The 25949-nt window shown below is 47.6% G+C and overlaps 1 protein-coding gene across 2 annotated transcripts; it reads right to left on the bottom strand.

Moving 5' to 3' along the window:
• Nucleotides 1–1060: 1060 nt before the first annotated feature.
• On the bottom strand, nt 1061–24729 carry LOC134040812 (tenascin). 2 transcript variants are annotated; one of them, XM_062486921.1, is made up of 19 exons: nt 24612–24729; nt 21280–21942; nt 18767–19843; nt 18327–18442; nt 12871–13024; nt 12395–12673; nt 8764–11469; nt 6803–6925; nt 6132–6275; nt 5482–5601; nt 4972–5121; nt 4611–4753; nt 4360–4492; nt 3614–3765; nt 3172–3268; nt 2774–2929; nt 2321–2487; nt 1784–1950; nt 1061–1644 (listed from the first exon to the last, which is right to left on the bottom strand). In XM_062486921.1, exons 2-18 carry the CDS (start codon nt 21680–21682, stop codon nt 1852–1854), a joined length of 6219 nt encoding a protein of 2072 aa, XP_062342905.1. In that variant the 5' UTR covers nt 21683–21942; nt 24612–24729; the 3' UTR covers nt 1061–1644; nt 1784–1851. The 2 variants fall into 2 exon arrangements, with proteins under 2 accessions (XP_062342905.1, XP_062342906.1); XM_062486922.1 differs by lacking the exon at nt 8764–11469.
• Nucleotides 24730–25949: the final 1220 nt, after the last annotated feature.

Here is a 25949-nt window from a genome sequence, read left to right as displayed (position 1 = left end):
ATTTTATGACTGAAGTATTAGGTTGTGATGATTCGAACATGATGAAGGGCCGTGATGCATGTACACGTGTTATTGAAAACAGGCTGTTTGGTGTCTGACCTGGAGAGCAGCTGCCTCTGGCTTCTGCACACCCTGAAGGGGCCCCTGCTGTGTCCCTTCCGGCACTGCTCCCACCGGCCCCCCATCGCTGTGTCCACAGGACCCCATGAGAGAAGGGAAGAGGTGCGTGTGTGTGGTGTGGGTGTGTGTACATGTTGAATTATGTCTGTGTTTCTGATTGTGCCAGGAGTCGTTTACCTGGAAGTCTTCTTAGACACGGTGTTGTTGGCTCCTGTTTTCTTCTGCGCATCACGAGGAAGCCAAACATATATCAAGTTAAAATCAGCTACTATATTTATTGTCTGTTTTGTTTGGATTTGAATATTTGTTATTGTGGTTCCTGTAAAAACATCTTGTATTTATGGGCTATGAATAATACTGAAGGGGTGTTATTGATAGTTTTGTCTTCAGTAGTTTATCATTAGCGTCAAATATGTTTACTATTCTCAGCTAGGTTTTTAATCCTACCTTTCTTCCTCTTTTTGACATGGCTGCTATTCTGCCTGTTCTGGGAATGTGAGTGTTCTCCCAATCTTTCACATTAGAGGCCTTGACAACACATCGGTGTGTCACAATGCATGAGGGGAAGAACATTCCAAAGCATGTGTTACTTTGTTTTCAAAGAATACTGAGTCATCATCATCATCCCCATATATTTACATTTAGTCATTTAGCAGACGCTCTTATCCAGAGCGACTTACAGTAAGTACAGGGACATTCCCCCGAGGCAAGTAGGGTGAAGTGCCTTGCCCAAGGACACAACGTCAGTTGGCATGACCGGGAATCGAACTGGCAACCTTCGGATTACTAGTCCGACTCCCTCACCGCTCAGCCACCTGACTCCCATACATATAATATATTATATATATAAATAATCATCCCCATCAACATAGAAAGTACTGTACTACAATAAACTCACCTGACCTCTGACATGAATGGAAAAATAGTCAGTTGAAACAAATACGTTCTCTTTTCACCTTTATTTTGTATTTTTTTGTAGCCTTACTAGGGGCAACAGAGCAACTCAAAGACCAAACGACAAGTACACAGAAAAAAACAGAAAGTTGATAATTATCAGTCAAGTACGAACAGAAAGACGTAATTCACCTGCTCATTCCTACACTCGTACCGTCATTGAGAGAGGACAGTGCATATATTTTTTACAGCTGACATGAGTGGTGTCACAACACGTAGATAAGTACAAAATCTAAAGAACAGCGTGGAAATAGCAAAAAAACAAAACTAAAACATTATAATCTAGAATCTGTACAATATACAGTAAGATACTGATAACTGTCCTCTATACATTTGAAAAAAGGTCTGCTTTAATCTTGGATTTGGACAAGGCACTGTGATATTCTTAAACTACCAAGTAGGAGTGTGTTCTGTGACAGTTCGGTAAGAGTATGTGTGTGAAAATTGAGTGTGTGGACGTTTGAGAGGGTGTGTGTGAGCCTGTTTGTGTGCAGACGTTTGAGAGTGTGGGTGTGCGTGTGGACGTTTGAGAGTGTATGTGAGTGCGTGTGTGTGTGGATGTTTGAGAGTGTGTGTGGTGCGTGTGTGTGTGGATGTTTGAGAGTGTGTGTGGTGCGTGTGTGTGTGGATGTTTGAGAGTGTGTGTGGTGCGTGTGTGTGTGGATGTTTGAGAGTGTGTGTGGTGCTTGTGTGTGTGGATGTTTGAGAGTGTGTGTGTGTGTCCGTGTGTTCACAAAGAGTGCCTCCCTCCTCCTCAGTCTCCTGCCCCCCCCCTCCTCACCCCCTAGCGGGGGGGTTGAACGCTGTGGGCCTGAACTTCATCTCAGTGAAGGGAATGGAGAAGTCATTTCCTTTCCAGGCCGTCCAGATGACTCCCTATCACACACACATACACACACACGCAGTCATGGAGTTACAACAGAAACTTGCTGTATGACTGTATTGACCTGCAGTTATTAAGGTTAGGCCTGCGTAACAAATGGTGATCTAATGGGTGGTATTCAAACCCTTTCCATATTTACCCCTAGATCAAAGATTTTGTTGTTGTCTATTCAGTCATACAGCTACACACTGTGGTACTCTGGTAGGGTTAAGTAGTGGTTGACAAGAAAATAGGTTGTCTTGACAACTCCTAAACTCAGTTAGGCTTAAATAGTGTATCGGCTGATGCTAATATTTAATTTCAACCAATCCCCTGGCGTGTGTATAAACCACAGAATACTATTTGAAGCCGGCCGGTGTTTACCTGGTGGTTCTCAGTGACCCCGTAGAGGCCGTTGAGGTTGGCCTCGTGACAGTTCTTGTACCACCAGCCCCCCCTGTAGGACATGGCACACACTGTGATGGACCAGCGGTTGGGGTTGTAGTCTTTGGTGGAGAAAGGCTGGTCGCTGTGGTAACTCATAGAGTCTCCTGTTAAGGGAAAGATGGGATGGAGGTAGTTGGAATGTGGGGAGGGAAAGGGGGAAGGAAGATCGGTGGGAAGGTGGAAGGGAGAGTGCGAGAGAGACGATGGAGAGGGAGGGAGGGAAGATAGGAATGAGGAACAGTTGGAACGGAGGTGGGAAGAGGTGAGAATGAGAAAGAAAACCATCAGATCCATTCAAGTGTACTGGGAGGCAAATCAAATGCACCCCAGTCGCTCTGAAACACTTTCACAGTCGCTGAGCTACATGACGGGGACACGGATGTGTCTCACCTGCCGTGCCGGAGTAGCCCGACACCCTAAGCACGTACTTCCTCTTCTCCACAGAGAAGGAGGAGTATTTGGCGTAGACAGCCTCAGACCCCGCCCTCAGGTCCACGCGCAGCGTCATCGGGGCCATGCTGGTCAGGATGTACAGGTTCTCGTTACCTGGGCAACGACAGACGGATCACCAAGAAAGCTTTAAGTGTTTAAATGAAATGCTGGATGTTCCACTAAAATAAAAGGGACAAATACTACTTGGAATGGACCAAATCCTAATTCGTATTTGAGTATATGAGTATATATTTGAGCACATACTATGAGTATTATGAAGTGACTGCCTGTGTTTGGGTGGAGCCCTCCTTTATTTGACACAATGTTGTGATGGATGACTGGCGGCAGAGTCTCACCCAGCCAGAACTCGTTGTTTAGCTCTCCAAAGCCGGCACTGTAGGTCTTCCTGTCTCTGAAGAAGTCTGTACTGCCGTCCCTCCTCCGCTGGAAGACCTAAGATTCACACAGACACACACACATTGATATATTCCTTGTACATTTCCTCTTTCCTGCCTGTGTTACACTCATTTGTCGATTCCTTCCTTCCTCTTACCCTCTCTTGATCCCCCCTTCATCCTCCTCTTTACCTTTTCCACTGCTTCCTTATTCCCCTCCCTCCTCCTTCTGGTACTACTCTCTCCCCCTCCTTCTCCCCCTCCTCCTCCTTCCCTTCCTCCCCCTCCTCCTGCTCCTCCTCGTATCGTCCACCCCCTCGTCCTCTTCGTCCTCCTCCTCTCCTTTTTTCTCCTCCCCTACCTCCCCCTCCTCCTTTCCCTCTCCCCTTCCTCCTCTCCGTACCGTCCATCCTCCCCCGTCTGTCTCCATGTCACAGTAGACCTGCAGAGGTGGGCCCTCCTTGCCCTTGGGGAAGATGTCCACCTCCCCAGAGTCCAGGATGCCGTTCAGCAGCTCCTGGGAGCAGTCGCTGGGGAAGGGGAATCGTAGAGTACCTGGTGGGGGGGGGGGGGGGGGGGGTGTTGTGTGTGTAGTGTACGGATTTCATGTTTTGATTATTGGTTGACGGGCATCACATGTAGTGTTTAGTTTATAGATTGGGCGTCAATCAGCAACACATTGATTATTAATGCATTAATTAATCATCAATTAACATTGGGGTATAATCAATCTTTGAGTGAATGATGGGCTTGGGGTCACATGATATAGTGATACTGAAGTCTGGAGGAGTGACACTTCCTCCTGAGGGGCAAGTACCAATAGGGAGACAGGGTGAAAGGGCATTTAAATTAAGGTCCTCTCAAACAGGAGCCAGAATGGAGGAATTTTACTTCCACCAGAGGGGCAGGAGCCAATAGGAGGACAGGATAAAAGGTCCACATTATTGAGCCGAATCGGGGCTGTCAGTAAGACAGCTACTACCCCAGTGACACACAGGTAACTGTAGCAACGTATGAAATACCCAAGCTTCAGGCCTCGGTACAAAAAGAATTGCCCTGCTCCAAATAATAAAATGTCCCAGAGCTATGGTTTGGATCTGGTTCCAGGCCTGGTGATTCCCCCTCATGGCCCTTGTCTGAAGAGCTTGCCTGTGGTGAACTCAGTGGAGATGGTGGAGGTGTAGCGACCGCCCCTCTCCCCTTGAAGCTTCACCGTGTACTTGGACGTGGGCCTCAGCCTGGTCAGCTTGTACTCCGTCACTGTGGGGTCGAGGGTGATTTCCTGTCCAGACAGGAAATTCAGGGAGTCATTTGTGTGTTATTTTTCTTTTGCCGTTTTGTTTTTCTCCCATGGGGTGTGTATTTTTCTCAGCATCCCTGCCCTCGTTGGCACCTCTCACCTTCATCTCCTGGCCCTCTGTAAAGTAGGTGAGTTTGTAGCTTCCCACGGGGGAGGAGGAGGCCTTCCAGGACACCAGGGCCGAGCGAGGGGTCACCTGGCTGGCCTTCAGGTCCCGCGGGCCCTCCCTGTCTCCTCCAGAGCCTGAAAGAAGAAACAGGAGAGGAACCAGGGGAGAATATCACCATGAGCACACCACGACACGTATCTGCTCTGTAGCTCATAGTTAGTGTATGGGAACAATATTTACACTAATGTTGTTGTGAGGTCGAGTTTTAGTGTGTCCACACTTCAGTGTAGGGTACTCAGTGTGTTTGTGTTCATCTACGTGCCCATCCACGTGCGTGTGTGTGTGTGCTGACCGCTGGAGGTGGTGAAGGTGGTGGAGGCCTCGGAGCTGCTGACGTCCCCCAGCTGGCTGGTGATGGTGACGGTGTAGGACGTGGAGCCCTGCAGGCCCTGGAGCTGCTGCTCTGCTGCGTTACCCGACACCTTCACTGTCAGCCCGGGACCTGGAGGGGGGAGGAGGGGGGGATGAGGGAGAGACGGAGGGAAGGGGGGGAGGAAGGAGAGAGCAGGTGGGGGGGGGGGTAGGAGAGAGGGAAGAAGATGGGTGAGGAGGGAGAGTGCAGGGGATAAGGAGAGGAGGGAGACAGAGGGAGGGGATGGGGGGAGGTGGGGTGAGAGAGTGAGTGAGTGAATGGAAAGGTGAGGACGTGAGTGGGCACATGAATCGATGATGAACGGACGAACGAAAGTTGCAACATTTGGGACTCCCTAAAACAAAAAAACACCATGGCGACAGCTTCAAAACTATTTGGCCTCACCGCCGTCCCAAAGCCTGCTGTCGTAATGTATCCAGAGGCTTTTACCTTTCCCTGTGCCATAAATGATGACGTAGCGGTCAACCGTTGCCAAGGCAGGTCGCCATAGCAACAAGGCCTTGGTGTCCGTCACGTTTATCGCCCTCAGATCCGTTGGTGGGTCTGGGACTGACACAGGGGAAAGTGGAGGATTGGGAAAAGAGAGAGAGAGGGAAAGAAGGAGGGAGGAAGGAAAGAAAGACAATCAGTCAACCCAGAGTGAAATCACACCCCTTCGATTAGTCAAGAAGTCTGGCAACACATTTAGGAATCTTCATTCAAGCTAAAAAGTGTTTTGAAACACTGCAGTTGACTCAAGAGCAGAGATCCCTTTGAGAGAATATAAAAATGCTTTCCCAGATCCTGCACCTGCTATAGCCATCAAGAGAACACAAGACTCTTATGAACCGCTGAAACACGCACAAGAAAGTTAGAAACAAAGAGAAAAAAAGGCACAAATACTACCCAGTTCTAATGTACTTTACAGTGTTTGAATGCTCAAATGCAAACTAAACCAAACCCCCCAAAAACATTACATTTAAACTCTTGAAATTTAGCACCTAGGCCTCATCTACATAGATCTACTGACAGCTGACCCTAGTTTGTGTCAAGTAATCAAACCTTTGAATTCTGGAGAAAAATGAGATAAGAACGCTTACGTGTGGTGACAAAGTCATTGATGGGGTCGCTCTCGTCCAATCCGAGGACGGATATGACGCTGACCTCGTAAGTGGAGCCTGGGGAGAGCTTTGCCAGCCCCAGTGTGGAATCCTCCGAGCCCACCGCCACGGATACCGGCTCGCCTGGAGAAAAACAAAATGGCATCCTCAACATTATAGACTGCACCAGGGACATAGGTTTCATTAGACATGTCTCACGCACTGAAAACAGCAAATCTGCCCCCCCCCCCATACACACACACCTTTCATCAAGAAATGGTATTCAACTGACACATTCTCAGTTATAAAAAAACAGCTGTCCACTCACATTTGATAACAAACCACCCCTGGACTCACAGATGGCATTTAGCATTTTATAACGGCATTGTGCGATTCCGAGTGAACAGGGAGCTCAACCATTCTGTACATGCATACCATCCACCTGTGGGCGTCTACAACAGCAGGGTTTAGTGGGTATCTGGGTGTCTTTAGTGGTTGTCTGTAAGCAACGGAAATCTTGATTTTGCCGAATGAGAGTAATGAGACACTGATGTTCAAGACCTCCAGCATCTGCGTGCGCTGGCTTCCAGGAGAACGTTCCGTTCTTCTGCTTCTGGAGAAGCCTATAAAAACAACCTAGACGTTCAACAAACATCCGTGATGGCGCTCACCGTCCTGCGTGTGGGTGTAGGTGACCTTGAAGCCACTGACGGAGCTCTTGGGTCTGGTCCAGGACACTGTCACCGAGTTCTCCGTCACCTCGCTGAAGACCAGGTCAGATGGAGGCTCGGGACCTGGAGGGACCCGCGGAGGAGAGGAGAGAGTGAGGGCAGGAGGGGAGGGAGACGGATACAAAGGAAGGAAGGAAGGAAGGACGGACGGAAGGAAAGAAGGAAGGAAGGAAGGAAAAATAGATGGATGGATGGATAAAAAAGTACTGAAGACATATAAAGAAAGAGAGATACTCATTTTGAGAAACAGGGAAGACAGAGACCTGGAAGGAAGAGACAAGTTACTGAAGTAGAAAGAAGACCAGAAGCATTCATGTATATGACAGTTTACAGGCCTACACAGGAATCTGCTGTGAGGTATGTGCAATCCATAAGTATGTACTCAATATCCATACTTATTTAACCATACTTAGTTACTAGTAGGGCTGGGAATGTGTGTGTATATATGTACAGTCCAAACATATATACAGTATACACTGAGCTGCATATACACAGGGTTGAGACAGACACAGCTGTCAACTGTTAAGGGATGGTGTTGGATCCTGAAAAGCAGCAGGGTGGAGATGAAGTTAGCGAGACATTTAGCTGCTCAGCGAATTCCTAAAATCAAGGAGGGGACAGGAAATAGAGGTAGTAAAATCAAGCAACATAATTCAAGCAAGGAAACGTCTCGATGGTGTTGAAAGAGGAACGTATGTTTGACACAATAATAATTTCACACACAAATAAAGCTGAAGCAAGGTGGAAGATAATTAATATATTAAAGAAATTGGAAATGTTTGTTGACAGATTTTCAACCTTGAGTGAAAAAAGTCTTGAATCCTCTGAAAACACAAAAAACTAATAATTCAATATTAAGTGTAATGTTAACAGTAACTCCTTTTATGATCCAGAAAAAAATCTAATGTGGAAAACAAACTCATAGGATTAAAATCTGCACATTTCGCATAATGAGATCAGGAGTAGAACAAGTAAAACCGTAGGGACCAACCATGGTCTTACCCTGGGTTTTTGGGGTGAGCGATGAAGTGTAGTCAATGAAGATGGCTGACTGAAAGCTAACCCTGGATGAAAAAGGATCAGACCAGCTATGAATTGCGTTTTTAGTGGGAATGACTGTGATTCTCAGGCTGCTTCATGAATATTTAGATGGCCTCTATTAATATTCATGATTATGACATCATGTGCCCCACACCTGGATGTGTTGGCGTTACCATATTTGGTCATGTGTTAAAACACAGGCAGACAAGAGCTGAAGGATGTAAATATAATATGATAGTAAAGTAGCAGTGTCTTGCCCTTTTCATATCTGAAAGATAGAATAAATGAATCTGTCAGTTGAAATCATGGGCCACTATAACCAATTTGCCAGTGAAGCTGCCTGCATTTCAACCATGCTTCCAAAATGGATGCCTCACATTGCAGTTCAACCAACAATGGGATTCAATGGGTTAACAGCAAATACAGCAGTTTAGTACAGAAAATGTTACAGTTGACTCATCTCGATATCATTAACAAAGACAAAAGACAGGGAATGTCCAACCAAAAGAAACGGTTTATGATGTAATAAGCAGGTGATGGCACAGCTAGAAACCCAATGACTGTAATACAAGAAGTTACAGTTTCAAGAGTGTGACGGCTCTTGAAGTGGCACACCAAGCAGCTATGAGAGTTAGCTACATTTCACTGTCCTGTAGCAGGATGTAATGTTTACTGGACAACTGGGTCTTTCTCAGACCCAGAAGAGAGTTCTGGTCTGAAGAGTTAAAAGATCTTTGTTAGATCTTGAATAACATTTAAAAAGCAATTCAAGATGGAAGACAGTGACTCTTCCCATTGTTGTAGGCTGTTAGCTGTGCTGGCTTGTGTAGCCATTAGTGGTGCTAACTATCACGCAGTACCTGTGCTGATGACCAGTCTATGTATTTTGGAGCGTATGCCAGGTCCCCTCCCGACCAACCAGAGGGAGAAGCTGGTCTGGGAAGGAAGATTCTGGAACTGGAAGGAGCGGGCAGACCCAGGAAGGACCTTGGAGAATTCTTTCGCGCTTCCCGTGTCGCCAAGTTTAGCTGCGCCTCTGCTGTTGCCCCTCTGAGTTTGGAAGACATCACTTTTTCCTTCCTTTCCTTCTTTATCTCTGCCCTCTAGAACGTTGCTTTCCAGATTTTCCTTTCGATTTTTGCTTTCTCCCCCAATTTTATCTTCCTCCTCTTTTTCTTCACTCTCTTCCTTGCTAACCCCCTCAGACCCATCCTCCTCCTCCTTTACCCCCTCGGTCTCCTCCCGGCCCTCAGGTTCTCCGCCCTGCTCTCTCTGAGTCACAACAAAGTTTTTGTACGTCCCCTCGGGAGCTCCCCAGACCAGTGTAAACCCCTGTGAGGTCACGTCCTGTACACCCACGGAGTCCAGAGACTTCCCTGTGTCCTCAGCTGTGGTGGTGATGTCAGACCCCAACGCTTTCCTCATGTCCTCACCACCTCTCTCTGAGTCCAAGTCATCAAGATTCTCGATCACTTTTCCCCTCTCCTTTCCCCCATGACCCGGTTTGGAATCCAGGCCCCATTCGCTCTGGCTGTTGTTGTTTCTTATTTGGGTGTGACCCTGTGATAGATCACTGACTGGGGTCTGCTTGCCCTTAAAGGGAGTGTGGGGTTGAAAGGCAGTGTCTGTCTCTGTTTCTGTGCTCCTTTCATAGTCCACGCCCTCCTCTTTTGATTGGCTGGTTTGGATACCGACAACCGTGCCTTTGACTCCATTGGATGGTCTATGTGGGAAAGGTCGGCGTTGGGGACCTCTGTGTGGATGCTGAGGATGTCTGAGATTTGGACGAGTCCTGTTTTGAAAGAAGCCAATATTTGGCTGTGTTCTGTTCTGAGACTGTTCCATACTTGGATGTGTTCTGTCCTGTTCCATGTTTGGGTGTTTCGTATCTTCTGCAACATTTGGATGTGTCTTGTTTTTAAGTGATCCAATATTTAGATGTGCACCACCCCGAATTGGTCCTGTATTGAGATGTGTCCTGTTCTGAAATGTGCCCATATTTGGCCGCCGCGGTCTTTGTAATGGACCCATATTTAAACGTGTCCTGTTCTGTGGCTGTCCCATATTTGGGTGCTGGCGGCGAGGGTAGGTTCCCTTAGGATTTGGGCGTCTAAAAAAAAGGGGTGTGCCACCTCCTCCCTGTGGTCTCGACTGAGTTCCTCCAGTTTCAGGCGATGCCTGGGCAGCACTCCTGTCTCCCACTTTACCTTGACCAAGCTCTCCCACCCCACCCTCATCGCTCTCTGCCTCCCTGCTAGCCCCGACGTCTGTCACGTCAACCAAATGCGATCTCTCTGAGGTAGAAGAAGATGATGATGAAGATTCAGATGACGACATTGGCTCCCTTTCCTTCTCGGCATCAGGAGGGAGGTTTGTCGGATGTGACGGAGTCGAAGAGAGCGTGGTTCGATGGGAAAGTTGGTCCGTGGTTGGTTGACTTACAGGGGTTCCTGTCATTGATTTCTCTTGTTTTGCCTGAGCTGAAGAGGAAGAGGATTGTGAGTGGGAAGAAGAATCTGTTAAAGGATAAGATGGGATTGGATAAAAGCTTGGGATCATATGTGTAGGACAGTCTGAGGAGTGTTGTGAAGAATCTTCCTCTGATTTTGTCAGTATGTCAATCAAGTTGCGCTCCAGAATTTCGGTCTGTTTTACATCTCCTGTCAGAGATAGCGTGGTGATGCCGACTTTTGGCACTTTCTCTGATTCTGGTTCACCATTCACTGCGCTACTCCCTCCTGTATCTCCCTGTTGTTGCCCTCCAACCCTAATATGTGTCACTTTAAGCTTTTTGAAACATTTTTTGCCATTGGGGTGTGCAGTGGAATTATTTCCCCTCAGCTCTGTCCTATTAGGTGCCTTCTTCGTACTCTCTCCTGATGGATCGTTGAAGTCTGGAGCGACTGCCTCCTCCTTAGAACTGGAGCTCACATCAAGCTTTTCTGAATGGAGTCCATGAGGGACGACCTTCTCAAGATGGCCTCTGTCAGGATGTGGCCCAGTCCTTCTTCCAGGGCCGTCTTCCTCTTCAAAGCTTGTCTCCTCCAGGTTAAGATTCTTCACTGTCAAGGCCAGCGTCCTGTCCCCTACCTGTGGATGTTCTGGCTGAGAGTCTCCGGTTCCCAGGGTCTTCCTCTCCTTCAAGCCCGTCTGCAGAGGCCTGTTCATGGGCCTTCTGAGAGGACCCAGCCTCTGTCCAGGCCCCACACGGGTGCCATTTTGTCGTAAAGAACCCACAGTGTTGGGTTTTCTGGCTGGTGTCCATTTCATGCCTGGTTTAGATACAACCCTATCTTTGGTGTCGGCCAGTGGCCTGGTACGGGCAGTCACGGATGTGCCCTCTCCGGATCTGAGCTGAACCGTTCCTCCAACCCTCTCAGAAATGAGGTCACTTGCGTTTCCCCGCCTCCCCTGTGCCCCCAGCCAGGGAGTGATGGCAGCGGAGATGGTCGTCTCGTGGTGGGTTTTCACTTCCGGGTCCCCTCCCTCGCCGACTTCCTGCTGGGGGATTACCTGCGTGGTCACAGTTTCCATGGTAACCCTGGATATTGTCTTTGTGGGCTTCCCTAAAAGTGTGGAGCGAGTGTTTTTGAATCAAAAGATACAGTAGAATGTTTTTGTTGTTGTATATCTTTTTTTGCATCCAACTACAAACGGAAAATGGTTAGATCCAAATAAGAAGACACAAAATATGTTTTGTTAATCAAAGTGTTTTGATCAAATCTATGTCTTTGCATTAAATCTACTGCTTGTGGTGACATTAGTGCAATAAACAGAGCAGCTGCACGGTATGTTGACACCTGTGGGAAAAAGTGAAAAGATGAGTAAAGTTGGTCATCAGCTGAAATATTGAATCTTATGAGTTAAAAGTTCGCTACCGTTGGCAAAGAAGAAATGAAACATTGGATTAATGACTTTATATAAGGTGATCAGCTTTGCTTCTGGTGGATTCTTCTGCTTATATATCATGTATTTCCATTTTAACAATTTTCTGTAAATGGTTTATTATTCCAGTGGAATGGATCTGATTCATTGATTGAAGAAGGTGTCTAGACTCGTTAAGCCTAGTTGGATCACACTTCCCAGAAGCAGAGCTGGCCCTGAATGAATGTTCACATTGGCAGGGACTCTCTCTCTCTCTCTCTCTCTCTCTCTCTCTCTCTCTCTCTCTCTCTCTCTCTCTCTCTCTCTCTCTCTCTCTCTCTCTCTCTCTCTCTCTCTCTCTCTCTCTCTCTCTCTCTATCTCTCTTTCTCTCTCTCTCTCTCTCTCTCTCTCTCTCTCTCTCTCTCTCTCTCTCTCTCTCTCTCTCTCTCTCTCTCTCTCTCTCTTCTGTTCATTCTCTCTCTCCCTATCTGACTCTCTTTCTTTTTCGTTTCTCTCGTTCTGTTTCCCACCCTCTGAATTGTTCTGACTTCATATTATATTCTTCCTAAGATGTTTATAAAAGTACACAAATGACCTACAGCCTCTATTGATGCAGTATAACTCACCTGGCGTTGCTTGGACGGTAGCTGGCTTGCTCTTGCTCCTCCCCCTCTCTGCCACGAGAGTGATGTCATAGAGGACACCTGGCACCAAACCGTCAATCTGGGCAGAGTCTCTCTCGGGAGGCAGGGTCAGTTCCTGACTGCCCTTGGCTGACCCGGCTGCTTCATTGGGTGCTACACTCAAGCGGTACCTGTCAATCTCTCCCTGTGGCTGCTCCCATTGGACGACCACAGATGTGGTGGTTGTCTTGACAACATGGAGGTTTTTAGGACCAGAGATGACTGAGGGTGGGAGAAGGGATCAAGACAAAATATGTAGTGAAATGAATATATCCCATAACTGAATAAATTAATCAGACACATTACATGAAATTAAAATAAATAATAAACGATTACACACAAGTGTTCTATGTGTAGATTACGGGCCCCCTAAACAACGCATGAATATAAACTGTAATCAAATTGTCTTCCGAACTCACGTGTTTGGAACTCGGCGGAGCTCTCGCCTCCTCTCTTCCCTCCCACCTCTCCCTGGACGGTGACGGTGTACTCCTGGCCTGCCGCCAGCCCGCTCTGGGGGAATGTGCTCTGCTTCCCGTCCACCTGAGCTGTAACCTGCTGGTCACTCTCTTTCTGTTTGAAGAGCACAGGTCCGGACCAGACTTGGTGTTAAAAAGGGTTGAGGAGGACGTTTAGGAAGGGCCTACACCTACGCCTATGTTCTGTGAAATGGTAAACTGAGGTAAACGGACACAACAAACAAATTTGAAGTGGGCCTTGAGAGAAGTCCTAGTTTTAAATGTTGACAGATCAGGTCGGTTCAGGATCCGGATGTTTTATCCTTTCAATTAAGAAGCAGCAATTAGACGTGATACAGACTCTGTCATTTCTATGTTGACCAGCAGGGGGAGGAACTGAACTAAACTACATATACATTTTGTCATTTTTACATTTAGTCAAACTAAACAACAGAGTACTTCAGTAGCCGCATCACAGGCCCCAGCCTCAGTCACTCATAAATCCTACAAGGCTTCATTAGGAAGACCACTTTCCAGATTCTGTCATTCCACTCAATTTGGTTGTGAGAAACCAGATGTAATACAGCGTTTGTTAAAACCAAAAACAATATCCAGTTGTCATTATTCAATTTATGTATTGGAAAGCTCTGCATATTTCCAGAGTATGCTTCCGGAAGGGTTTGCTCATTAACTCCAAATTGGGGCTGCTCTCCAACAAATCCTCCTTTTTGTAATATTTTATGCTGTGGAATCAAATGAGGGCCACCCTGGTTGCCAGGTTAGTCCAACGTTGCCAGGTCGGTCCAGCAATATATCAAATGTAAGCATCAAAGGCCATGTGAAAACAGTGCCAGTGTGTAATTTCCTGCTTCTAGACTGGCTCAGGAGTTTTCTCAAATCTGTGTTTTCTCTCTCTCTGTTATCGTTTATCTTTCCAAAAGATCTTGGTGGTCAGTGTGTTGTTTACAGGTTAACCGTCAACATTGTTTGTCTGTAAACAATAGAAGATGTGTGTGTGCTTCCCCCCTTCCCTCCTCCTGTGTGTGTCCCTACAGCCGGCCAGTGATGTCATGGCCCTGGCAGCGGCCATGTTTTTGACAGTGTTTACATCTGGCCCTAGCAACAAGCATCGCACATCTGCATCCCCCCATCCCCCGATCCCCTGCTATCCCTCCCTCCCAACTCGTAACTCTCTCTTTCCCCTCTCTCTACCTTCTGTCTATCTCACTCCACTCCTTTTTTCTCTCTCTCTCTTTTACTAGTCTCTTCCCTGCCTTTCTCTTCCACATTCCTCTTTTCTCTCACATGCTCTTCCACCCATCTCTCTAATTGCATCTCTTTGTTCTTCCCCTCCATCTTCTCCTCTCACACCTCACTCCTCTGTCCTCATCGTGTCTTCATCTCCGGTCAGCTGTTCTGTTTGGTCCCTGAGCATCCATCTTCCTCCTCGTCCTCCTCACACCCTCTAATAGGATCCTCCGGGAAGACAAACTTGGGCTTTTATTGTCTCTCTTTCTTCCCTGACTCTGTTTCTCCAGTTGTTGTTTTGCTGGGAGGTCTTTAGAAGATGTGGTGGAGCCAATACTTGGAGACCAAACTGATTTCCTCTCTGGCATCTCTCCGCATCGTACATTTCCTCTTTCACTCTCCTTGTCTCGTCTTGTCTTGTTTCTCTCTCTCTAATTACTCTCTCTAGTCAATCTCTCTCTCTCTTTGTCATACACGAGTGAAACTTTACATTTAGTTACGCATCAGTAACATCAGAATGAGATTAACAGTAAAGCAGAGTTTTGCCAGCAGAACTTAATTATGGAGTCCCACCATATGAAAACAGCTCCACCCTTCAGTCGCAGGGCCAGCATGTGTTCAACCAGGCACAGCAGCACAGTCAGAGATGGAATCTCCTTATCTGACTAGATATGATTCTGTCATTTCAGCCATACATTTAACATGGGGTCTGACCTGAAGCATGCATTCATAATTTTGTATTAATAAATGAATAATTGTAATTGTAAAAAAACAATAACTAAAATGAATGTTAATATAAATAAATGTATGTATAACTATTATATATAAATGTAAATGTGTGAATCACAGGACTGGCCTCTCACAAATACCTGGACACTTTTACACAAATCTAATGTATGGATAATGCCCTGTTCACTGTAATGTACCAATAGAATGTCACCCTCCAAAACTGTGTACAGACTGTGTATTGTAATACATCATCATGTATCATACATGATGAGACTTCGGCCAAAGTACAGTATTGCAACTCAATAACAATTCACCTCGGCAAGTGGTACCAAAATGAACGTTGTCTCTGCCATTCCTAGTAGGCCTTTCATTTTGAATGAATAACTGACAATGGAACGCAAATTATGTTTGTTTCACAAGGGAAATGTACAAGAGAAGGCACATTCAGTCTAAATAGAAGAACTAGCAAAGAGTCACATAGTGTGGCCCATTGAGTTTATGCTGCAGGGTTTTTAGGCATTGTAGAGAATGAGGTTACACAATGGGTAATTGTGTCTAAGCGATTGTGAAAAACTGTAGTTCAGTGTCAACCATATTAGCAATAACATGTAGTAAATAAACTAAATGTAACGCTCCTTAGCATCGGCCTGCAAGTTTACAGACTGAGGTGTTTTGTGAAAATAGTACTGCAATAGCCACAAGAGATACGTCTATCTATAATTCCTCTGTGTGTCTGTGTGTCACTGAATCAACTAACCAACGTCTTAATCATCGGCTGCATCACAGGCACTGCACTAGTGTTCTCAACGAGAGACACCAGGGGTAGTTTCTGGCTCATCATCTGTTTCTATTGGTCCTGAACCAGAGTAAACTGCTATTGTAGATGTTGTTTTTAGGATATTAAGAGTAACGCCACCATCCTGTCTCTGACCAGGAACCTTAATTAGTATCAGGCCTTCGTTCCAGCCAACCTAACTCTCTGTTTACAATTGTTCTAAGTGTAAATCTGTGAAAAAAACAACTGAGAATACAAAAGCAGCTTTCAGTGTAATGACACATGACTCAGCGCCTGGACGCTCACTGGAAACCGTTTGAATCATATGGGACACTATCTTCGAGACGATCAGGGAGGGGTTCTGATCTCTTTTAGACGTTGATTATGTAAGACCAATGACGGCAGGACAACATCATGAAACACACCCACGCGCCAAGGTGCTGCGCTACGCAAAGGACATCCTAATGTGGGTTTGTAGGTGTGTGCATGTGTGTGAGTGTGGCAGCCCTATCTTTGGTTTACAGGCTCCGTAACCCAGCTGTGCCGCTCCGCTCCACACCAGTGATGATCGTCAGGTGCGTGACGGCGGCGCGAGCATGGCAGGGCACGCGCCGCACTCCCCTCGGTCTTCAAACAGAGCCCGTATTTACTGAGTTGACAGTTCGTTAACGCCAAACGCACTTAAAACAGCGGCCGGGGGAGAGAGGAATTCCTCTGCTGTTTCTCTTGGCTGGAGCCCCCTCGTCTAGCTAGGACGTTTATAGAAACCTCTATTCCTGTCATGTTCTCCAACGGTCCACGGAGGAGCCCCGCTCGCTTGGCAGAACGTATTTTGTCATTTCTCGCCGTTTGGAAACTCCCTCTGTATAAGGCTGGGTTAAATTAATGGCTGGGCTGAGAGAAGCATGGCGATGGTGTGAGTTAAGAAGCCATGGGAGCTATTCGTCTGCCTGACACCTGTGTGTGTGTGTGTGCGCGTGTGTGTGTGAGTGTGTATGTGAACATCAATGTATTAGAGCATCTATGTATTGGGTGCACTTGTGTGTCTGTGTGTGTGACTATATGTTGCGTGTGCTAGTGTGCGCGTGTCTCTGTGTTTATGTGGGAGCATCTCTATATTATGTGGGCTTGTGTCCATTTGTGCACGTGTGTTTTGTGTGTGTGTGTAAGCTTACAACATATCCATCACAGGTGTGTGAGTGTCTCTGTATTTATGTGTGCTCCGGTGCGAGAACAGCTCTGGCCTGCCAGGAAGTGATGCGTTTGCAACAGCAGCTTTATCAGCGTAGTGCTCCGCCCCCCAGCTGGGCCGTCAACCAGCGCTCAGGAAGGATCTGGAAGGACTGACAGAACTTATGCTCTTTGGCTCCGACAGAGACCACTGAGGTTAGAGAGCTGCATTGGCTTCTCTCTCTCTCTCTCTCTCTCTCTCTCTCTCTCTCTCTCTCTCTCTCTCTCTCTCTCTCTCTCTCTCTCTCTCTCTCTCTCTCTCTCTTTCTCATCTCTCTGAGGAGTGAGACCTGCTTTGCTTGTCTTTCTCTCTTTTTCTCTCTTTCTGTCTCCCTTTCTCTATTTATCTCTCCTTCGCTCTCACTCTCTTTTTCTCCATCACTCACTTTCACATACATGTGAGCTACATCCTCCTCAGTACATAAACACAAAGTTCAATGCTCTTTGGCAAATCATCCAATCAGAGAGGTCCATGTGGAAGGTGAGCTGTGCTTCCAGTTTAGATAACCCCGTGGAGAGGAGAGAGAAAAGAAAAAAGGGGAGAGAGAGAGAACATGAGAGAAAAAGAGAGGATGAGAGAAATAACTGTTTGCGTGACACTTAGACTAAGCAAGGGTATTCAGAATTACAGCAGATCTAACCCACACACACCAAACTCCCTAGCCAGAAAGGCTTATGTGTTTTTCTAGGACCAGTTAGTCGTTTCTGACTAAATTCGGCCATTGTTGAATTCCTATGGGGTTCCAAAGAAACATTTTAGAACAATATTTAGATGGGCCTGTCATGGAAATAACACTCAAGGTCCGGGATGACTACTCAACATGACCTCTGCGTCTGAAATGTGGGCCCTAAAACAGTTCTTCTGGGAACCAAGACTCAGGCCTTGAGAACAAACTCCTGTTTGTCTTGGTGACTGTCCATCTCTCTCAACGACTGCACCTGCTGTGTCAACAGTTGTAAAGTGGTCGAGATGGTTTTCAAGTCTCATCTCTGCTTCAGAATTGGTTTGGAAACCTGAGACCCTGACCCTTTGTTGAATAGAAAACTGTCGTGTGAATGTGGACATGCACATTAGTGTCAGCCCCAGCATGGGTGTTCAGGCTTTGTCACCCAGTGTGTGTGTGTGTGGTGGTGTATGTGTGTTTGTGCATGGTTGTGTGCAGGTCTGGACTGGGACTGAAAAACGGCCCGGGACTTTGAAACGCAGACCGGCCCACGACCGTGTATTATTATTATATATATTTTTTGCATTATGCCATGGCTTTTTGACCGGCCGTTCGGGAAATCTCCCGACTCTCTCGACGGCCAGTCCAACCCTGGTTGTGTGTGCCTGGTTGTGTGTGTACGTGCGTTTGTGCATGGTTGTGTGTGTGTGCGTGGTGGTGTATGTGTGTGTGTGGTTGTGTGGGTGTTTGTATGTGTGTGTGTGTGTTACCTTGCTGGTGAAGGTGATGTGGTAGGTGTCATACTGCACAGCAGGGGGGGTCCAGAACAAGGTGACTGAGTCCTCCGTGATATCCTTGGTGCTGAGTTCAGACACACCTGTCATGGCTACACACACACACACACACGCACACACACATCCTCGCACACACGCACACACGCGTGCACACACACAGATACACACAAGTGCACACACATGCACAGAATGCAGACACAAGGTAAGGTAAAGTTGTTGGAAACCACCTGATACATGGCTATAACGGTGACTAATACAGTAAGTGACTATTACTGTACAGAAAGCTACTGTTTCAGTTAGTGACATTACAGGAATGAGATGGATTTAATAGCATTAGCTTGACTGGTGTCCAATCCACACTATGGTTTATATTACCGTTGGTCTCAGAAGAAATGATGTTTTATGGCGTGACTCACCGGTACTGCAGTCTGCTCCGGTGAAGCCGGCCTCACACTCGCTGCAGTCAGGCCCGGTGAACCCACGCCGACACACACACTTCCCCCGCACGCACCGGCCCTTGTTGTTGCAGTTACCGGGACAGGAGCTCTGGGAACAGTCGGGTCCGGTGAAGCCGATGTCACACACACACTTGCCGTTAACACACTTGCCTTTGTTGTTGCAGTTACCGGGACAGGCATTCTGGGAGCAGTCAGGTCCGGTAAATCCGGTGGCACACACACATTTGCCGTCCACACACTGCCCCCGGTCGCTGCAGTCACCGGGACAGGATTTTGTCAAACAGTCAGGACCGGTAAAACCGGTGTCACACACACACTTGCCGTTAACACACCGACCCTTGTTGTTGCAGTTACCGGGACAGGCCTTGGTTGAGCAGTCAGGTCCGGTGAAACCGGTGTCACACACACACTTGCCGTTAACACACTTTCCCTTGTTGTTGCAGTTACCGGGACAGGCCTTGGTTGAGCAGTCAGGTCCGGTGAAACCGGTGTCACACACACACTTGCCGTTAACACACCGACCCTTGTTGTTGCAGTTACCGGGACAGGCTTTGGTTGAGCAGTCAGGTCCGGTGAAACCGGTGTCACACACACACTTGCCGTTAACACACCGACCCTTGTTGTTGCAGTTACCGGGACAGGCTTTGGTTGAGCAGTCTGGTCCGGTGAAACCGGTGTCACACACACACTTTGCGTTAACACACCGACCCTTGTTGTTGCAGTTACCGGGACAGGAGCTCTGAGAGCAGTCTGGTCCGGTAAAACCGGTGTCACACACACACTTGCCGTTAACACACTTGCCCTTGTTGTTGCAGTTACCGGGACAGGCACTCTGGGAGCAGTCGGGACCGGTAAAACCGGGATCACACACACACTGTCCGTTCACACACTTGCCCTTGTCGTGGCAGTTGCCGGGGCAGTCAGACATGCTGCAGTCAGGCCCGCTGAAGCCAGGGAAGCACACACACTTCCCATCCTCACACCTGCCCTGGTCACTGCACTCGTTAGGACACTCTGGGCGTGTGCAGTGAGAACCTGGAGAGAGCGGGGAGGGGGAGAGGAGAGATTGGAGACAGAGAGGTGGAAAGGTTAGAGTGAGAAGAAGGGGTGGAGAGAGGGATAAAGAAAGGGGAGAGAAGGGAAAGAGGGGAGACAGAGACAGAGAGAAAGAGAGAGGGGGGAAAGAGAGTGGAGATAGAAATGGAAAACATGGGAGAATGAGCGAGAAGGGGGACACGAGAGAGACAATGAAGGGAGAGAGAGATGAGAGAGATGGAGAAAGGAGAGAGAGAGGTGAGAGAGATGGAGAAAGGAGAGAGAGAGGTGAGAGAGATGGAGAAGGGAGAGAGAGAGGTGAGAGAGATGGAGAAGGGAGAGAACGGGAGAGAGAGGTGACAGATACAGAGAAGGGATGGAGAGAAAGGGAGAAAGATTCTTTGACACAAATACAGTCATTTCTCCCCAGCAGGGCCTTTCCTTTCCTTACACTCCTCAGTTCCTCATCTTAACTGAACCATGTTCTACGTGGGACGTTCTCATCTTTACTGCATAATGTTCGGGTCCACTAGGGATACAGAACAGACAGGATGAACCCTCCCTCTGGTTCTGAATGTCCCCTGTCCTGATTCTGAATGTCCCCTGTGCTGGTAGAGGGCTGCAGGGCTGGGAGAGGCTCTGAGCTCATCCAGGCCAGAGACTGGTTGGACAGTACTCACCCCGTTAGAGGAGTGTGCGCTAACGTTGCTTTGCTAACCATCAGTTAGATCATAGTTGGAGCGCGGCTGAAGGCTAATAGCGAATGGATGTGAACAGGATTGAGCTCAGCTTTTGGGCAAATGGCAGTTTTTACAGCAGTGTGTAAGACCTGGTTAAAGCGAGGGCGGATCCTGAGTGTGTGTTGTGTTTGCATGTGTGCACAATTTGCGTGAGGATTGCGTGTGTGCATATGCATGTATGTGCCTATGTGTGTGTGTGTGTGTGTGTGTGTTTATGTGACCCAGTTAATATGCTTGAGTCATAGAAGGATGACCCAACAAAGATGCATTAGTTTGATTCAGACATGGAATGATGTGGCTCATACAGAGTGAACTATTTGGTCTGACAAAAGTCCTGTAGACTGCGGAAGGATAGTATGATGAGGGCAGACAAGAAGATTCTGTCCCAAAGCATTAGTCCCCCCTCTCTTGTACAACCCAACATTTGCAGCACCTGTGGTCTCGTGTGAGGTGATGTTAGGTCCAGAGATAACTGTAGATTATCTCCACTACCTGTGCTGGACTGGGAGGTGTGTATTACTGTATGTGTATGGTGTTCAGTACCTGTGCTGGACTGTGAGGTGTGTATTACTGTATGTGTATGGTGTTCAGTACCTGTGCTGGACTGGGAGGTGTGTATTACTGTATGTGTATGGTGTTCAGTACTTGTGCTGGACTGGGAGGTGTGTATTACTGTATGTGTATGGTGTTCAGTACCTGTGCTGGACTGGGAGGTGCAGCATCCCCCCTCCGGTCCTCCACACTTCTCCCTCAGCTCCGACACCTCTCTCTCCAGCCTCTCGATGCGAGCCTTCAGGGCCTCGAAGTCCGCCTCGCACCCGCACGACCCCGAGCCGGACCCCGAGCTGGGCATCAGCCGGATCCGGTGGGTAAGGATCAGAGGCGACCCGGGTTCCAAGTCTAGCTCCTTGACTCCTCCTGATTGGCTTGAGTCAGAGGAGTCCCCCATTTGGACACACCCTTCAGAGATTTGCACTTTGATTGGCTGGCTGGCGTCCCTGGGTGACCTTTGAACCCCGGTCTGCAGGGAGGAGTCAGGTGAGGTGAAGAGGGCGGGGCTTGCCAGGAGCAGGAACAGGAAGGGGCGGAGCAGAGGCATGTTTTCGACAGGAAAAGGGAAGAAGTCTTCGGGTAAAGGGAAAGGGGAGGGACTATCGTCTTTATCGGTTGAGATGTCGCAAATGGTAGTCCTCAAAGTGATTGACAGCTATGTAGGCCAATGGAGGAACCGAAGGATAGGTTTGTCTGTCAGTCAAGGTATGTTTAGCACAGGTGAAGAGAATCTCTCTTCTTATTTGTCCTTATTTTCTAGGTACTCCCCCTTTGTCTTCGTCTCAGCTGTGTCCACAAGGTCTGCACCTTTACGGGAACAGCAGATAGTTAGTCACACGCACAACCTGGGTTCACATTAACACAGCAAAACCATGACTTGGGTACACAATTAGCACAAATAGCTCATTAGTTGTTTATGGGCCAGCACAGCAGGTCTGCAGAGACACGACATGGAAAGAATACGTTTGTATCGCTCTGTATACTTGAAAACCAGCTCTGTCTAGTTTTATGTGACCCAAAGCTTCCAGGTTTCCTACCATTACACCTTCCCAGTCAGTCCACGGTACCCCAGGCTAGTCTGGAGACAAATCAAATGCACCTCAACGACAGCCCTACAGACGTGTAAATGGATTCTTAACTTTGCATCATAAAAGTCTCATAAAGGCCTCTTTCCTCAGGATAGTTAGTTAACAGATTGTTATTTACGTTGACGACCTGACCAGCGCCAGTACTAAGATCAATCCAGGATCTGAAACCCTTTCCCCAGACAGAAATATTATGCCTTTGAGCTGGCATTTGAACCCTTGAACCAGATAGAAATATAATTTCTTTAAGATAGGATTTCAACCCGTGCACTAGAGATACTGAATACGATTTCTTTGATCTGGGATTTGAACCCATGCTCTGACTGATATTTAATACATTTTAGGCAGTAGCTATAACTTTGACATCAGACAATTTAGAGCACCCATTTTACTCAGTCAACCCACAAACCAGACCCTCTGTTCTCTCTCTCTTTCTCCATCTCTTTCTTTCTTTTTCTCTTTTTCTCCATTTCTCCCCCCCCCCCCATCTCTTTCTGTCTCTCTATCTCTCAATCCTGTAATGTGTTCCTAACATGTGTGAACAGCATAACGTCATGCTTCCCCTCTCTCCCTAAGAGAGGAGAGAGGAAACGAAGGAACAGAGGGGGGGGGGGGAATGACAACAGGTTATTCAATTTTCGGTAGCGGCAACCTGGAAAAAGCTCGTATATCTCCTCTCTCCGAGGATTGGTCGTCCTGTCAACAAGAGGATGCTCACAGACACTCGGAACTTCTGAGCTACGCTACATCCCCCCTCCCTCCCACCCTCCTTTCATCCCTGCCCCCCCCCCCTTTCATGACCATCTCTCCTCTCCATCCCCTTTCTCCTCTCCTCCCTCGTCCAGCTGTCCTCTCCTTCCCCGGCTCTCCCTTCCTCTCCACCACAGCACATCCCTCCTCTCCTTCCCCGGCTCTCCCTTCCTCTCCACCACAGCACATCCCTCCTCTCCTTCCTCTCCTTCCCCGTCTCTCCCTTCCTCTCCACCACAGCACATCCCTCCTCTCCTTCCCCGTCTCTCCGCTCCCCTCCCCTCCTCTCTCTTAATTTGCTCATCTTTCCTCTCCTCTCCATCCCCGTCTCTCCTTTCCACTCCTCTCCTCGCCCATCGCTCTTTCCTCTCCTCCTCTCGCCCACCTCCTCTCTTCCCATCCCAGTCAAACTGGGATAAATCTCTTCGTTTATAGTCCTCATCGGCTCTGGAATACCACAGCAACAATACCTCCCACACCAGCTACTCTCTTCCAGAGAGTCAGATCGGGAGGGAGGGAGGACAGGAGGCGAACGAGTGGAAGAGGGTCAAGGAAGGAAGGGAAAAAAACCCACAACAGAAATCACCTTCTGCACTTGTGCAAAGTGTCAGGACCGCTACTGTTCCACTGCCTCAACCTCTGCGACTGACAGCCAAGATGATTTTAACACCGTGTTTCTGGTGTGTCTCACTCCTTCATGGTTTTACTGTGTGCGTCTGGAACTGGGATAGACCAGGCAGGTCTGACATCATTCCACAATGACCTTGTAAATACCTGTCTCTGGCGGCTGGGAGCACTGTGGTTGGATCGCTCTCAGAGGAGGGTAATAGAAATGTCAAATGTGCCATAAACTGTTTCTTAATCACTCTGCATCCTTGAGCTTCATCCTCTGCGTGTCCAGTCTCACTGTGTCTCCCTCTCTCTCTCTGTCTCTCTCGCTCTCTCTCTCTATCTCAATGTCTCTCTCTCTCTCTCTATCACTGTCTCTCTTTCTCTCCCTGGGTTTGTGTCTCACAGTTTCTCTCCGTCTCTTTCTCTCTCTCTCTTTGCATCTGTCTGTTTATCTCTCTGTCTCTCTGTCTCTCTCTCAGTCTGACTCTCTGCCCTGAAATCAAATTTCACTCACATTGACAGACATACCTGCTAGAACACACAGGCGAAAGCTTACAACAGACAAACAGTCGACAAACAGTCAGATGACAGTTGATCATGATGACAGCATGTTTTCCTGTGGCAGCACCACTGACACCCTGCTAAGCCTTATTAAAGACTAGACTAGACAGACACTATGAAACACACTTCAGACCATGACCAAATGATTATCACCTCAGATCCAGATATTATAAATGATATACGAGCCATAGCAAAGTTTCTGCCACAGTTGCTTCATGAACTCATTCTACCACCAATGTCAACTCCAACATGCTGTTTGAATACATTCTACCACTCCAACACACTGTGTGTATAGATGAGGATCAGTGCACAGACAGGATGCTCAATTCCTTCAATCCACTCACCTCATAATAATCAATAATACATATTGCATAGATTGATCAGACTTCGTCTTGGTCAGTTTAGTGGTGCAAGTCTCGTTTCATGTTTGAGCTGAAGTATTGCCAGAATAGAGCAGAGAGGTCTTACCTGTGCAGATCTCCACCACCTCTGATCCTCTGTCTTCTGTCTGTCTGTCTGTCAGTCCAGCAGGCACTCCCTCTCTCTTGTCTTAAACAGACCTGATTGACTGACCAACAGAAAGAGAAGGAAATCGAAAGAGGGGGGTGGGGGGGATTGGAGAGAGGAGAGAGAAAGAAGGAAAGAGGGGAGGGGAGCAGTAAAGTTTTCTCATACTTCAAGAATTTTTCCTCCCTCTCTCTCTCCCTCTCACAGTTTCTCTCACTCTCCCACTCTCTCTCTCTCTCTCTCTCTCTCTCTCTCTCTCTCTCTCTCTCTCTCTCTCTCTCTCTCTCTCTCTCTCTCTCTCTCTCACACACCGGTTCTCTCACTCTCCCACTGTCTTACAAACCCCCTCTCTTCCATTCCACACCGTCTCACTCAACCACCTTTCCCTCCCTCTCTACCTCTGTCATTGTCTTACCTATCTTTCCCTTTCTCCCTATCTCTTTCGTTCCCTTCCTGACTTACCCACCTCCCTCCCTCCCTCTCCCCCCCCCCCTCTCTCTCTCTCTCTCTCTCTCTCTCTCTCTCTCTCTCTCTCTCTCTCTCTCTCTCTCTCTCTCTCTCTCCTACTCTCTGATGTAATTCTATGTGCTTTACGGGTCCCTTTTGGGCGGAGGATTTCGATGGAAAACATCTGATATTTTAGATGTTTTGACCGATTTAGGGCTGATCTTTAATATCTTTTGAACTGGGTCTCTGTCTCCTCCTGGACCCTGGTTTTATGACGCTAGTGAGATATTTCTCCTTACTCTCCCTTTGTTCTGGTCTGGCAGTTGATACAAACCGTCACTATTTCTATGCGTGTCGTATTTAGCGGTGTATTCGCCCATGTGGGGCAGTAGTGTATTTCGTCTGAGATAGTTTTGCAATAAGCAAGCATCTTCTTTGAGTTCTCTGTTCTCTTTGGTCTCATAACAATAAGACACAAATGGTTATACACAATTTCGTTTGTGGTGTTGGTGAAATCTGATTTCAGGACCTTCAGGAGAACCTGAGGTCAGTGTTTCAAAGCCTTGACTGACAACAGTAGCTCTGGCAGATGGTAAAACCTCAGAGAACTTCCTCAAGGATCCGTTGAAGAGTCCGTCCCTAAACAGGAAAGACCCTTATTTACAGTAACTGCAGAACTGCAGAACTTACAGTTTACAGGTCCCCTATAGCTTCCATTCAGTTATAATTATTCATGTCAACTTACTATTAGACTCACTGAAACACATTGTAGCAGTGTAAACAAAGCAGACGAGCCTGATTGACCCTCCTGAGGACCCGTACACGGACCCCAGAGTAGGTGGTGGGGTCAGG

The sequence above is a fragment of the Osmerus eperlanus genome, chromosome 20 (genome assembly GCF_963692335.1).
Source record: "Osmerus eperlanus chromosome 20, fOsmEpe2.1, whole genome shotgun sequence".
NCBI lineage: Eukaryota > Metazoa > Chordata > Actinopteri > Osmeriformes > Osmeridae > Osmerus > Osmerus eperlanus.
The sequence above is the reverse complement of the archived record's forward strand: the minus strand, read 5'-3'. Positions and strand labels throughout refer to the sequence as shown.

What these genes read in the sequence shown, in the direction of transcription:
- LOC134040812 (XM_062486921.1), bottom strand. Translation starts at nt 21,682, where the DNA reads ATGCCTCTGCTCCGCCCCTTCCTGTTCCTGCTCCTGGCAAGCCCCGCC. An exon ending in TACCGTCCAAGCAACGCCAG is followed by an intron (nt 11,470 to 12,394) that starts GTGAGTTATACT and finishes CCACACTTTTAG; the next exon opens with GGAAGCCCACAAAGACAATA. An exon ending in CACCTTCACCACCTCCAGCG is followed by an intron (nt 4,754 to 4,971) that starts GTCAGCACACAC and finishes TTCTTCTTTCAG; the next exon opens with GCTCTGGAGGAGACAGGGAG.